Here is a 14,843-nt window from a genome sequence, read left to right on the forward strand (position 1 = left end):
AAATCACCATTTGATCTTAGTCTGATTAAACAATGATAAGACAAACTTATTAATATCACTCATGATAGGAACAAGTTGCTGCATTGATTAGGCGGTTGAAGCTTTGTGATCTCTGCTTTGAGACTGCCACTTCTAAACTGAATTAATATTGAATATATAACCACATTCAATATTCGATTAAAATTGAATATATAATCACCCCCCCCCCCCCCCGAATGAACCATGAACCTTGCCGTTGGTCGGGGGGCTTGCGTGCCTCAGTGATACAGATAGCCGTACCGTAAGTGCAACCACAACGGAGGGGTATCTGTCGAGAGGACAGACAAACGTGTGGTTCCTGAAGAGGGGCAGAATTCTTTTCAGTAGTTGCAGGGGCAACAGTATGGATGATTGACTGATCTGGCCTTGGAACACTAACCAAAACAGTTTTGCTGTGCTGGTCCTGCAAATGGCTGAAAGCAAGGGGAAACTACAGCCGTAATTTTTCCCGAGGGCATGCAGCTTACTGTATGGTTAAATGATGATGGCGTCCTCTTGGGTAAAATGTTCCGGAGGTAAAATATTTGCCCATTCGGATCTCCGGGCGGAGACTACTCAGGAGGACATTGTTATCAGGAGAAAGAAAACTGGCGTTCTACGGATCGGAGCGTTGAATGTCAGATCCCTTAATCGAGCAGGTAGGTTAGAAAATTTAAAAAGGGAAATGGATAGGTTAAAGCTAGATATAGAGGGAATTAGTGGAGTTCGGTGGCAGTAGGAACAAGACTTCTGGTCAGGTGAATACAGGGTTACAAATACAAAATCAAATAGGGGTAATGCAGGAGTATGTTTAATATTGAATAAAAAAATAGGAGTGCGGGTAAGCTACTAAAAACAGCATAGTGAACACATTATTGCGGCCAAGATAGATACGAAGCCCATGCCTACCACAGTAGTACAAGTTTATATTCCAACTAGATGAAATGTATGACAAGATAAAAGAAATTATTCAGATAGTGAAGGGAGGCGAAAATTTAATAGTCGTGGGTGACTGGAATTTGATATTAGGAAAAGGGAGAGAAGGAAATGTAGTAGGTGAATATGGATTGGGGGGAAGACATGAAAAAGGAGGCCGCCTGGTAGAATTTTGCACAGAGCATAACTTGGTTCACGAATCATGAAAGAAGGTTGTACACATGGAAGAAGCCTGGAGACACTAGAAGGTATCAGATAGATTATATAATGGTAAGACAGAGATTCAGGAACCAGGTTTTAAATTGTAAGACATTTCCAGCAGCGGATGTGGACTCTGACCACAATCTATTGGTTATGAACGGTAGATTAAAACTGAAGAAACGGCAAAAAGGTGGGAATTTGAGGATATGAGACCTGGATAAACTAAAAGAACCAGAGGTTGTAGAGTGTTTCAGGGACAGCATTAGGGAATGACTAACAAGAACGGGGGAAAGAAATACAGTAGAAGAAGAATGGGTAGCTTTGAGAGACAAAATAGTGAAGGCAGCAGAGGATCAAGTAGGTAAAAAGAAATCCTTGGGTAACAGAAGAGAGATTGAATTTAACTGATGAAAGGAGAAAATATAAAAATGCAGCAAATGAACCAGGCAAAAAGGAATACAAACGTATCAGAAATGAGATCGACAGAAAGTGCAAAATGGCTAAGCAGGGATGGATAGAGGACAAAAGTAAGGATGTAGAGGCATATATAATTAGGGGTAAGATAGATACTGCCTACAGGAAAATTAAAGAGACCTTTGGAGGAAAAGAGATCCACTTGTATGAATATCAAGAGTTCAGACAGAAACCCAGTTCTAAGCAAAGAAGGGAAAGCAGACAGGTGGAAGGAGTATATAGTGGTCTATACAAGGGCGATGTTTTTGAGGACAATATTATAGAAATGGAAGAGAATGTAGATGAAGATGAAATAGGAGATATGATACTGCATGAAGTGTTTGACAGAGCACTGAATGACCTGAGTAGAAACAAGGCCCCGGGAGTAGACAACATTCCATTAGAACTACTGACAGCCTTGGGAGAGCCACGCCTAACAAAACTCTACCATCTGGTGAGGAAGATGTATGAGACAGGCAAAATACCCTCAGACTTCAAGAAGAATATAATAATTCCAATCACAAAGAAAGCAGGTGTTGGTAGATGTAAAAATTACCTATCAGTTTAATAAGCCATGGCTGCAAAATACTAATACGAATTCTTTACAGACGAATGCAATAACTGGTAGAAGCCAACCTCAGGGAAGATCAGTCTGGATTCCATAGAAATGTTGGGACAAGGCAAATCTACACTTCTGGCATTTGTAGACTTAGAGAAAGCTTTTGACAATGTTGACTGGAATACTCTCTTTCAAATTCTGAAGTTGGCAGGGGTAAAATACAGGGAGCGAAAGGCTATTTACAATTTGTACAGAAACCAGATGGCAATTATAAGAGTAAAGGGGCATGAAAGGGAAACAGTGGCTGGGAAGGGAGTGAGACAGGGTTCTAGCCTCTCCCCAATGTTATTCAATCTGTATATTGAGCAAGCAGTAAAGGAAACGAAAGAAAAATTCAGAGTAGGTATTAAAATCCATGGAGAAGAAATAGGTTAGCCAATGACATTGTAATTCTGTCAGAGACAGCAAAGGACTTTGAGGAGCAGTTGAACGGAATGGACAGTGTCTTGAAAGGAGGAATTGAGATGAACATCAACAAAAGCAAAATGAGGATAATGGAACGTAGTCGAATTAAGTCTGGTGATGCTGAGGGAATTAGGAAATGAGACACTTAAAATAGTAAATGAGTTTTGCTATTTGGGGAGCAAAATAACTGATGATGGTCGAAGTAGAGAGGATATAAAATGTAGACTGGCAATGGCAAGGAAACCGTTTCTGAAGAAGAGGAATTTTTTAACATAGAGTATAGATTTAAGTGTCAGGAAGTCACTTCTGAAAGTATTTGTATCGAGTGTAGCCATGTATGGAAGTGAAACATGGACGACAAATAGTTTGGACAAGAAGAGAATAGAAGCTTTCAAAATGTGGTGCTACAGAAGAATGCTTAAGATTAGATGGGTAGATCACATAACTAACGAGGAGGTATTGAACAGAATTGGGGAGAAGAGGAGTTTGTGCCACAACTTGACTAGAAGAAGGGATCGGTTGATAGGACATGTTCTGAGGCATCAAGGGATCACCAATTTAGTATTGGAGGGCAGCATCGAGGGAGACCAAGAGACGAATACACTAAACAGATTCAGAATGATGTAGGTTGCAATAGGTACTGGGAAATGAAGAACCTTGCACACGATAGAGTAGCATGGAGAGCTTCATCAAACCAGTTTGTGGACTGAAGACCACAACAAGAACAAGAACAACAACAACAACAACATCAAAATTTAATTACACTTTTGAGCTGCTTCTAGTTACTAAATATTAAGAGTACTTGCTTCTGTTCCCATTTTTCCATTTATTGTTGAGAATAAATTTAAGTATTTCGATAACATTTAAATAAAGTACTCCTGATTAGAGACTCCCCAAAATTACAAAGACCCAAAGATGGATGGGAAAAGACCTAGAAGGCGCCCAAGAACACGGTGGAAAATGGGAGTGAGAATGTCTGCGGAAAGGAGAGGTGTGACCTGGCAGCAAGTGGAGGAAGAAAAGTAGTGGGAGGACCGAGCCAAATAGAGAGGACTCTTCAGCATCCAGAGCCGGCAGTAGCTGGAGCGGGATCCAGATAGATAGACTCCTAATTAGACTATGGGTGTATGAAAATGGAAGTTGTGGTTTTGGAAATATTTCACAGCCCATGAGAATGATGTTTGTTGCATATCTCTGGAATATTGCAGAAAATACAACAGATGTGACTCACCACGTTTAGTACTCATTGAATTCTGTGAGCAATGTCTTAAAATCCTCAGACAAGTGTCACTATTTAAAGCAAATCACCTAAAAATGCCATAATTAGTCTTACTGCAAGATGCTTTTCATGTAGTTATTTAGCACAGTTGTTCACAGAGCTCAGTACTGTCAACATGTCCTTATCATCTCAAGAGAACAATCCCTTCCCTTAATGTGACTTTCATGCACAATGAACTTCATTTATGTTTTAAAAAATGGCTGTCTCTCTTACAATGTATGGAATAAAAACACTGGAGGTATTATTGGACTATAAATTAAGGTCAAGTTATACTGGAAATACACTATGCTACACTATGCAAAAGAATAACGGGATCGCTTTTTTGAAAGCCCATCTTTTCTCCCATTGTGATACAGAATTTTGAAATTTGACTCAAATGTGCCTACAACCTTAGTCTGTACTGGTGCAAAAGTGCGACGCCACCCTCCGTTTCAGCAAAGCTTAAGTTATTGGCACAGAAGCGCGCAAGTGTGGTGTGGAAGGGGGGTGGGAGAGGGGGGGGGGAGCAAATACAGAGCTCAGTAGTTCATGGAAAGTTTAATGTGGGTTAATGGTGTCATACTGGCACCAAATTTCAATACAATTTGCACATGACTCGTGACGTGTCTAATGATGAGAAGTTCATCCCCCCTATACCCCACATTTTACTCCTTCTCTTGATGCCTGTGTAATGGAGGTCAGAACCGTGATGACCATCATTTAAAAATCACACCTTTTTCTAATGGGTGTCTGAGGAAAACATTCCAGAGACACCATAGATGATACACCATTACTCAGAAGTAACACGAATAGGCCTCCTCAAGAGGTAGTAAAAGGGTCTCCCTTGAGGCATTGATTGCCACATATTTCCCAGTCCAAAGTGTCAGTTAACAGCGTGATGAGCAAAACGACAATGTTCTTGACAACCTTTGTCACTGACAATACCCCCACTCCCCTTCTCCTGGACGATTCAGCCCTTGTCTAAGGGGCCTGCAACCCTACTGAATGTGTTCTGATCAAAACTTGTAGTGGTGGTGCAAAATCACTCGATAAGGTGAATTTGATTCCAAGCACAATGGATGTTTATGCATACTCAACTCTTCTGTGGGAAGAGGAAGGCTCTCACACTGATAGGCCTATGAATAAAATGGCAAAAGGCCACTCTAAAACTCCCCCCTCCCTCTCCCTTTTGGCAGCACTCTAGCTGTAACCCACGCACCTTTCTTGAGCAGTTTCAAATTATATTTATACGAGAGAACCCTCGACCAATTCCTAGGCGCCTGCAGAAAGGCAACCCCTATATACCCTTCAGCTGAGTGGCACTATGCCGCTGCGCTAGCGCTACCTGGAGGGATGCAGAATCTGAGTGGCATCTAAGGGGTTGCCTGCTTGCAGATGCATGGTCGAAGGGTGTCTCTGTACAAGTGCAATTTAAAGTGCTCCACAAAGGAGCACAGGTGACACCAAGGGTGATGCGAAACTGGGGGTCTTAGAGGGACACAGTGCTGTTTCATTCACACCAGTGTCAATGTCGCAGCAACAGGCGCCCCCCCCCCCCCCCCCCAAATTACATGACAGGACGAAGCAGAATTGCAGAGATGAAAAAGTATAAATGCCCTACACTGCTTCACATCGCATTCCAATTTCATCAAATGACTTAGAACAGTTCCTAGTGGTTCCAACCTACATATCAGCGCAAAAATTGCAGTCACACTTTGGAGGGGTTAGATCACACGATAGGGATGAAACATCTGGAGGGTGGTGTACATCAGGCTGCCAACTGTGGTTTTCAGCTGTGAATATGTGTAACATGGAAACTTCAAGAGAAGGGGGTGGGTTCATTGACAACCTTTATGCCGCCTCCTGAGGCCTTTCCGCGTCTGTTCTGAGTGGTGGCATGTCTGAAATTTTTTCCTCTGCCAACCGTAAGAAAATTGTGCAATTTCACTGGGTGTCACACTTCTGACATCCATTGCAGAAGCTTCGAAAGAAGGGGTGATGTGGTTAAGAGAGGTTGTAATGGGATTCGCATTGTGTGATATGTCTACATGGTGGTGGTGAGCAGAACTGTGTTGAGATTTCGTGCCAATGTAAAAAGCATTGCCAAGTACAAAGATGACATTGTAGGGCGTTTGCACCATTATATAGGGAGATTATAGGCACCTCATAGCCTAATTTCACACTTCTGTGTCACAACTGTGGAACACGACGGGGTTTCAAAAATGTGACCCTTTAATTCTTTTGCGAAAAGTATTTGGATTTACGTTTGTAATTTCTCGTCCTTTATGTCAGCAGTCTATATCAACATCACACCCAACATACAGGTATCGACTGAAAAGTGCACAAAGCACAACTAAAAGTATTGTCAACAAGAAAATTTAGAAGTATTTCTCGTCACCAATCAATCAAAAATATGTGTTGACAAAAGAAAGAGAATTTGATACAAGGAACTGATCCATATACTATACACTGAAGAAATAAATCATGCTGTGTGTCACTCTGTGGGGGCAGAATATATACATATAATTGACTTAACACAGATTGAAAGGAAGATTCGCTTTTAAGAATTACACGTTTCTATTGATTTATCCTGATTCTGGGGAAATAAAAGTAATTCACAGATAAAAAGTATTGTTCTCTAGTTATAAAACCCAATAACGATTATCAATCATCATATTTCTTGCATCAAAATAATATTACTGGAAAAACCCAAAATTCACATATTCCCAGCCACATAAAATCAAAATAATTTTCTGTAAAGGTGACGTTTTCTTTGAGTTCACAAATTTGGAAAACCTTAATATACAATAAAGTGAATACATAATTATAATAATAAACTGCTGAGAAAGAGATAATATTAAGTGGTATTATCAATTTCACATACATCTTGAAATGAGAAATCAACTTAATGATAACAAATCAAGTATGTTTATGGTGTAAAAAATCAAGCACAGCTATCCACTGACATAAAGCCAATTGTAAAAAAATTTCTCATGGTGTTTTCAAATAGTATATAGCTGCTTTACAAAAATAAAAATAACATACATACTCACTTCTGACCATGTAGTGAAATATATTATGAAAACTTGCAAAAAATATTTGAACTGTACATGTCTCACAATCTACATGACATTATGAAGGTCCACACGTGCAACAATACTATAGAATATCACGATCTCTCACTGTTTTATGAAAACTTACAAACTATTCTATTTTATTAGCTGTACATATTCTTAAAATATGGATTGTAAACCTAGAAACAAATACATGACTCCTGAAAGTATTTAAAATACATTTTAATGGCCACTGAATAATGATGCTGAAAATTCAGCATTCTCCTTAAAAAATACGCACTGACTCCAATGCACACGTGTACAAATCTAGACTCAAATACTGTAGATCCAAATGCAGTTCACTAAGCCTAAAACCTATGCAAGATAACTGCCTGAGTATTTTCCATGACAGGTACATTCACTGGTATTTCTGGAAAAGTTATCACATTATTATCAGCTGTTGTTATTACAACTGTTTGTGTAGGGGTCTCTTCCTCCTCAACAACTTCTTGCTTATGAGCGTGAAGGCTCAGGTGTTTTGTAAGGTCCCGTTTTTGCATAAAAAGCTGACCGCACTGATCACAACGGAAAGGCTTTTCCTGCGTATGAATACGTCTATGTTTAAGCATGTCGTTTTTCTGTGTAAAGCCTCTACCACATATATCACACGTAAACGGTCGTTCACCTGTGTGTGTTCTCATATGCACATCTAGTGCGCCTTTCCTCTGAAATGCTTTTCCACAATGCTGACAGGGGTGTGGCCGTTCCTCTGAATGGACTTTTATATGCTGTGACAGGTTGCTAGAGCAGCGGAACGCCATACCACAAACTGAACATTTATAAGGCTTTTCTCCCGTATGTATTCGTTCATGGACAAGGCGCGCCTCCTTGGAAAGGAACCCTTCGCCACAGAACTGGCACGTGTGAGGACGCTCACCAGTGTGGAAAGACCGCATGTGGTAAGTTAAAGAACCTTTATTAGACAATTTTTTCCCACACACTGTACACTCAAAAAGTTTTTCTCCTGTATGTGATCTCATGTGCGTTGCGAGTGATTCCTTCTTGACAAGAAGTTTACCACAGATAACACATTTGAAGGCAGCCTGCTCTGGATCATCACCGGCCTGCATCTGTATACTTTTCTCCACTTCTAGATCAGTATGCAATTTTCGATGAGTAAGAACAGCACCCAATGTGGGAAACGACTCATTGCATACCCTGCAAGTATATTTCCTTTCATGTTCATGTCTTTTAATGTGTTGGGTCATATTACCTCGGCGATTGAACTTCACTCCACAAATATGACACGAGAACGGTTGTTCACCTAAGTGAGCCGAGCCATGCTGCCGAAGCTGTATCTTCTTATGAAAACGTTTACCACATTTCTCACAACTGTACGGACGGACTCCGTTGTGCACATTCATATGTTCATTCAGATGAAACTTTGATCTAAACCCTTTCCCACACTTTGTACACAGTTGCCTATTTTTATACGAATCATCCATATGACAACGTTTATGGCTTCTTAAGTTATTTATGTGCTTGAAACTCTTGCCACACAAATCACAAAGATAAGGAGTCTCTGTAGAGTGTGTTGCTTTATGGATGTCTAAGCTAGCTAATGAACCGTAGTTTTTATCGCACTGATCACATTTAAAGGGTTTCACTTCACTATGATTAGCTAAATGATGTTCTTTTAATGACTTTCGTCCACGGAATGACTTCCCACAGAATTCACACATGTACATAGGTGGCTCCGACTCATCCTCCTTTGACTTCAAGTGAGTCCTTTCATGAAGCTTAGCTGACTCTTCGTCAAAAAAATATTTTTCACAGTAATTACACGCTACAGCACCAGCAGCATGTCTTTTTCTGATGTGATTAATTAAAACTGATTTCTTGGAAGCTTCATAATCACACATATCACATCTCCATATTGCATTCTCTTCTTCGTTATTGAAGAATTGTGGACCATCATCTTTCACCATTATGTCTTTCATAGCACCAGCTATTTTGGACTTGAGCCCTGGGTCACACTCGGTCAATTCTGTCGTCACATGCATCTGCAACATTTCACCATCTTCAGTCTCTCCTGCAGAATCTACTATTTGGTATGCGTGGTTCATTTTAAGCCTTGAACTGTCTTCAGATTCTTCACCATCTCCTTCCTCAAACTGATGTTCATCTTCAATTCCATCAGTTGTACTGTAACTGTAATTCCTGAAACATGAGAAAGAATCCATGCCTGAAAATCATGAAGTTATTAAAGATATTTAATTTTATTTGGAAAAATAAAAAGTTTTTTATTTGTGTGGCAATTGGAGATTATATATCCAGTTGCCACACAAATAAAAAAACATACACACTATATATATATAAGATGATGTGACTTACCAAATGAAAGTGGTGGCAGGTCGACAGACACACAAACAAACACAAACATACACACAAAATTCAAGCTTTCGCAACAAACTGTTGCCTCATCAGGAAAGAGGAAAGGAGAGGGAAAGACGAAAGGATGTGCGTTTTAAGGGAGAGGGTAAGGAGTCATTCCAATCCCGGGAGCGGAAAGACTTACCTTAAGGGGAAAAAAGGACGGGTATATACTCGCGCACGCGCACACACACACACACACACACACACACACACACACACACACACACACACACACACACACACACACATCCATCCACACATATACAGACACAAGCAGACATATTTAAAGACAAAGAGTTTGGGCAGAGATGTCAGTCGAGGCAGAAGTGCAGAGGCAAAGATGTTGTTGAATGACAGGTGAGGTATGAGTGGAGGCAACTTGAAATTAGTGGAGATTGAGGCCTGGTGGGTAACAGGAAGAGAGGATATATTGAAGAGCAAGTTCCCATCTCCGGAGTTCGGATAGGTTGGTGTTGGTGGGAAGTATCCAGATAACCCGGACGGTGTAACACTGTGCCAAGATGTGCTGGCCGTGCACCAAGACATGTTTAGCCACAGGGTGATCCTCATTACCAACAAACACTGTCTGCCTGTGTCCATTCATGCGAATGGACAGTTTGTTGCTGGTCATTCCCACATAGAATGCGTCACAGTGTAGGCAGGTCAGTTGGTAGATCACGTGGGTGCTTTCACACGTGGCTCTGCCTTTGATCGTGTACACCTTCCGGGTTACAGGACTGGAGTAGGTGGTGGTGGGAGGGTGCATGGGACAGGTTATACACCGGGGGCGGTTACAAGGGTAGGAGCCAGAGGGTAGGGAAGGTGGTTTGGGGATTTCATAGGGATGAACTAACAGGTTACGAAGGTTAGGTGGATGGCGGAAAGACACTGTTGGTGGAGTGGGGAGGATTTCATGAAGGATGGATCTCATTTCAGGGCAGGATTTGAGGAAGTCGTATCGATGCTGGAGAGAGACATTCAGAATCTGATCCAGTCCCGGAAAGTATCCTGTCACAAGTGGGGCACTTTTGTGGTTCTTCTGTGGGAGGTTCTGGGTTTGAGAGGATGAGGAAGTGGCTCTGGTTATTTGCTTCTGTACCAGGTCGGGAGGGTAGTTGCAGGATGTGAAAGCTGTAGTCAGCTTGTTGGTGTAATGCTTCAGGGATTCCGGACTGGAGCAGATTCGTTTGCCACGAAGACCTAGGCTGTAGGGAAGGGACCGTTTGATGTGGAATGGGTGGCAGCTGTCGTAATGGAGGTACTGTTGCTTGTTGGTGGGTTTGATGTGGACGGAATTGTGAAGCTGGCCATTGGACAGGTGGAGATCAACATCAAGGAAAGTGGCATGGGATTTGGAGTAGGACCAGGTGAATCTGATGGAACCAAAGGAGTTGAGGTTGGAGAGGAAATTCTGGAGTTCTTCTTCACTGTGAGTCCAGATCATGAAGATGTCATCAATAAATCTGTACCAAACTTTGGCAGGCCTGGGTAACCAAGAAGGCTTCCTCTAAGTGACCCATGAATAGGTTGGCATACGAAGGGGCCATCCTGGTACCCATGGCTGTTCCCTTTAATTGTTGGTATGTCTGGTCTTCAAAAGTGAAGAAGTTGTGGGTCAAGACGAAGCTGGCTAAGGCAGTGAGGAAAGAGGTTTTAGATAGGGTTTGGGTGATCGGCGTGAAAGGAAGTGCTCCATCGCAGCGAGGCCCTGGACGTGCGGAATACTTGTGTATAAGGAAGTGGCATCAATGGTTACAAGGATCGTTTCCAGGGGTAACAGATTGGGTAAGGATTCCAGGCGTTCGAGAAAGTGGATGGTCTCTTTGATGAAGGATGGGAGACTGCATGTAATGGGTTGAAGATGTTGATCTACGTAGGCAGAGATACGTTCTGTGGGGGCTTGGTAACCAGCTACAATGGGGCGGCCGGGATGATTAGGTTTGTGAATTTTAGGAAGAAGGTAGAATGTAGGGGTGCGGGGTGTCGGTGGGGTCAGGAGGTTGATGGAGTCAGGTGAAAGGTTTTGCAGGGGGCCTAAGGTTCTGAGGATTCCTTGAAGCTCTGCCTGGACATCAGGAATGGGATTATCTTGGCAAACTTTGTATGTGGTGTTGTCTGAAAGCTGACGCAGTCCCTCAGCCACATACTCCCGATGATCCAGTACCACGGTTGTGGAACCCTTGTCCGCCGGAAGAATATCGATGGACTGGTCAGCCTTCAGATCACAGATAGCCTGGGCTTCAGCAGTGGTGATGTTGGGAGTAGGATTAAGGTTTTTAAGAAGGATTGAGAAGCAAGGCAGGAAGTCAGAAATTCCTGGAAGGTTTGGAGAGGGTGATTTTGAGGAAGAGGAGGTGGATCCCGCTGTGACGGAGGACGGAACTGTTCCAGGCAGGGTTCAATTTGGATAGTGTCTTGGGGAGTTGTATCATTAGGGGTAGGATTAGGATCATATTTCTTCGCGGCAAAGTGATACTTCCAGCAGAGAGTACGAGTGTAGGACAGTAAATCTTTGACGAGGGCTGTTTGGTTGAATCTGGGAGTGGGGCTGAAGGTGAGGCCTTTGGATAGGACAGAGGTTTCGGATTGGGAGAGAGGTTTGGAGGAAAGGTTAACTACTGAATTAGGGTGTTGTGGTACCAGATTGTGTTGGTTGGAATTTTGAGGTTTTGGAGGGAGTGGAGCTGGAAGTGGGAGATTGAGTAGATGGGAGAGACTGGGTTTGTGTGCAATGAGAGGTGGTTGAGGTTTGCTAGAAAGGTTGTGAAGGGTGAGTGAGTTGCCTTTCCGGAGGTGGGAAACCAGGAGATTGGATAGTTTTTTGAGGTGAAGGGTGGCATGCTGTTCTAATTTGCGGTTGGCCTGTAGGAGGATGCTCTGAATAGCCGGTGTGGATGTGGGAGAGGAAAGATTGAGGACTTTTATTAAGGATAGGAGTTGATGGGTGTGTTCATTGGCTGAGTTGACGTGTAGGTGAAGGATTAGGTGGGTGAGGGCAATGGATTGTTCAGTTTGGAACTGGTATAGGGACTGATGGAAAGAAGGGTTGCAGCCAGAGATGGGAACTTTAAGTGTGAGGCCTTTGGGGGTAATGCCAAATGTCAGACAAGCCTGAGAAAATAAAATATGCGAGCGTAATCTGGCTAGGGTGAAGGCATGTTTGCGGAGGGAATGTAAATAAAACTTAATGGGGTCGTTGTGGGGGTGTTGTGAGGGTGACATGGTATTAGAAGGCGGAAAGTGTAACATGAGGTTGAAATGAAAATGAAAGATAAAAATATATGGGGAGAGATAAAGGTGAACTAGAAAGCAACTGGAGATCTGGTATGGAAAAAGGCGAAAAAGTGTTGGTTAAGTTGATCCTGTGGTGAACTTGGGTTGGTAGACTGCGATGTGCATAAAGGTTAGGTGGTTGTGTTGCCGCTAAAACACGTTACAGGACGGAGAAATTCGGGAAAATTTCGAAAAAACGTGTAAATGTATTAAAAGGAGTTGTGTTGTGGTGAAAGATTACGAAAATGGGGCTAACACAACCACCTAACCTTTATGCACATCGCTGTCTACCAACCCATGTTCACCACAGGATCAACTTAACCAACACTTTTTCGCCTTTTTCCATACCAGATCTCCAGTTGCTTTCTAGTTCACCTTTATCTCTCCCCATATATTTTTATCTTTCATTTTCATTTCAACCTCATGTTACACTTTCCACCTTCTAATACCATGTCACCCTCACAACATCCCAACCAAGACCCCATTAAGTTTTATTTACATTCCCTCCGCAAACATGCCTTCAACCTAGCCAGATTACGCTAGCATATTTTATTTTCTCAGGCTTGTCTGACATTTGGCATAACCCCCAAAGGCCTCACACTTAAAGTTCCCATCTCTGGCTGCAACCCTTCTTTCCATCAGTCCCTATACCAGTTCCAAACTGAACAATCCATTGCCCTCACCCACCTAACCCTTCACCTACACATCAACTCAGCCAATGAACACACCCATCAACTCCTATCCTTAATAAAAGTCCTTAATCTTTCTTTCCTCTCACACATCCACACCGGCTGTTCAGAGCATCCTCCTACAGGCCAACCGTAAATTAGAACAGCATGCCACCCTCCACCTCAAAAAACTATCCAATCTCCTGGTTTCCCACCTCCGGAAAGGCAACTCACTCATCCTTCACAACCTTTCCAGCAAACCTCAACCTCCTCTCATTGCACACAAACCCAGTCTCTCCCATCTACTCAATCTCCCACTTCCAGCTCCACTCCCTCCAAAACCTCAAAATTCCAATCAACACAACCTGGAACCACAACACCCCAATTCAGTAGTTAACCTTTCCTCCAAACCTCTCTCCCAATCCGAAACCTCTGTCCTATCCAAAGGCCTCACCTTCAGCCCCACTCCCAGATTCAACCAAACAGCCCTCGTCAAAGATTTATTGTCCTGCACCCGTACTCTCTACTGGAAATATCACTTTGCCACGAAGAAAAATGATCCTAATCCTACTCCTAATGATACAACTCCCCAAAACACCATCCAAATTGAACCCTGCCTGGAACAGTTCCATCCTCCGTCGCAGTGGGACCCACCTCCTCTTCCTCAAAATCACCCTCTCCAAACCTTCCAGGAATTTCTGACTTCCAGCCTTGCATCTCAATCCTTCTTAAAAAACCTTAATCCTACTCCCAACATCACCACTGCTGAAGGCCAGGCTATCCGTGATCTGAAGGCTGACCGATCCATCGTCATTCTTCCGGCGGACAAGGGTTCCACGACCGTGGTACTTGATCGTCGGGAGTATGTGGCTGAGGGACTGCGTCAGCTTTCAGACAACACCACATACAAAGTTTGCCAAGGTAATCCCATTCCTGATGTCCAGGCAGAGCTTCAAGGAATCCTCAGAACCTTAGGCCCCCTGCAAAACCTTTCACCTGACTCCATCAACCTCCTGACCCCACCGACACCCCGCACCCACACCTTCTACCTTCTTCCTAAAATCCACAAACCCAATCATCCCGGCCGCCCCATTGTAGCTGGTTACCAAGCCCCCACAGAACGTATCTCTGCCTACGTAGATCAACACCTTCAACCCATTACATGCAGTCTCCCATCCTTCATCAAAGACACCAACCAATTTCTCGAACACCTGGAATCTTTATCCAATCTGTTACCCCCGGAAACCATCCTTGTAACCATTGATGCCACTTCCTTATACACAAATATTCTGCACGTCCAGGGCCTCGCTGCGATGGAGCACTTCCTTTCACGCCGATCACCTGCCACCCTACCTAAAACCTCTTTCCTCATCACCTTAGCCAGCTTCATCTTGACCCACAACTTCTTCACTTTTGAAGGCCAGACATACCAACAATTAAAGGGAACAGCCATGGGTACCAGGATGGCCACTTCGTATGCCAACCTATTCATGGGTCGCTTAGAGGAAGCCTTCTTGGTTACC

The 14,843-nt window shown here is 43.0% G+C and overlaps 1 protein-coding gene across 3 annotated transcripts in view; it reads right to left on the bottom strand.

The window, feature by feature from the left end:
• Positions 1-6,831: 6,831 nt before the first annotated feature.
• The window catches only part of LOC126260095 (oocyte zinc finger protein XlCOF6-like), a 186,082-nt gene continuing 178,070 nt past the window's right edge, over positions 6,832-14,843 (bottom strand). For 2 of the 3 annotated variants that reach the window (XM_049957318.1, XM_049957317.1), the window contains one exon: positions 6,833-9,163. In XM_049957318.1, the coding sequence (XP_049813275.1) occupies positions 7,312-9,163 (1,852 nt within the window). In that variant the 3' untranslated portion in view covers positions 6,833-7,311. Of the gene's footprint in view, positions 9,164-14,843 lie in introns of all 3 variants that reach the window. The other variant, XM_049957319.1, reaches the window with a different exon arrangement.

This window comes from Schistocerca nitens, chromosome 5 (genome assembly GCF_023898315.1).
Source record: "Schistocerca nitens isolate TAMUIC-IGC-003100 chromosome 5, iqSchNite1.1, whole genome shotgun sequence".
NCBI classification, from domain to species: Eukaryota; Metazoa; Arthropoda; class Insecta; order Orthoptera; family Acrididae; genus Schistocerca; species Schistocerca nitens.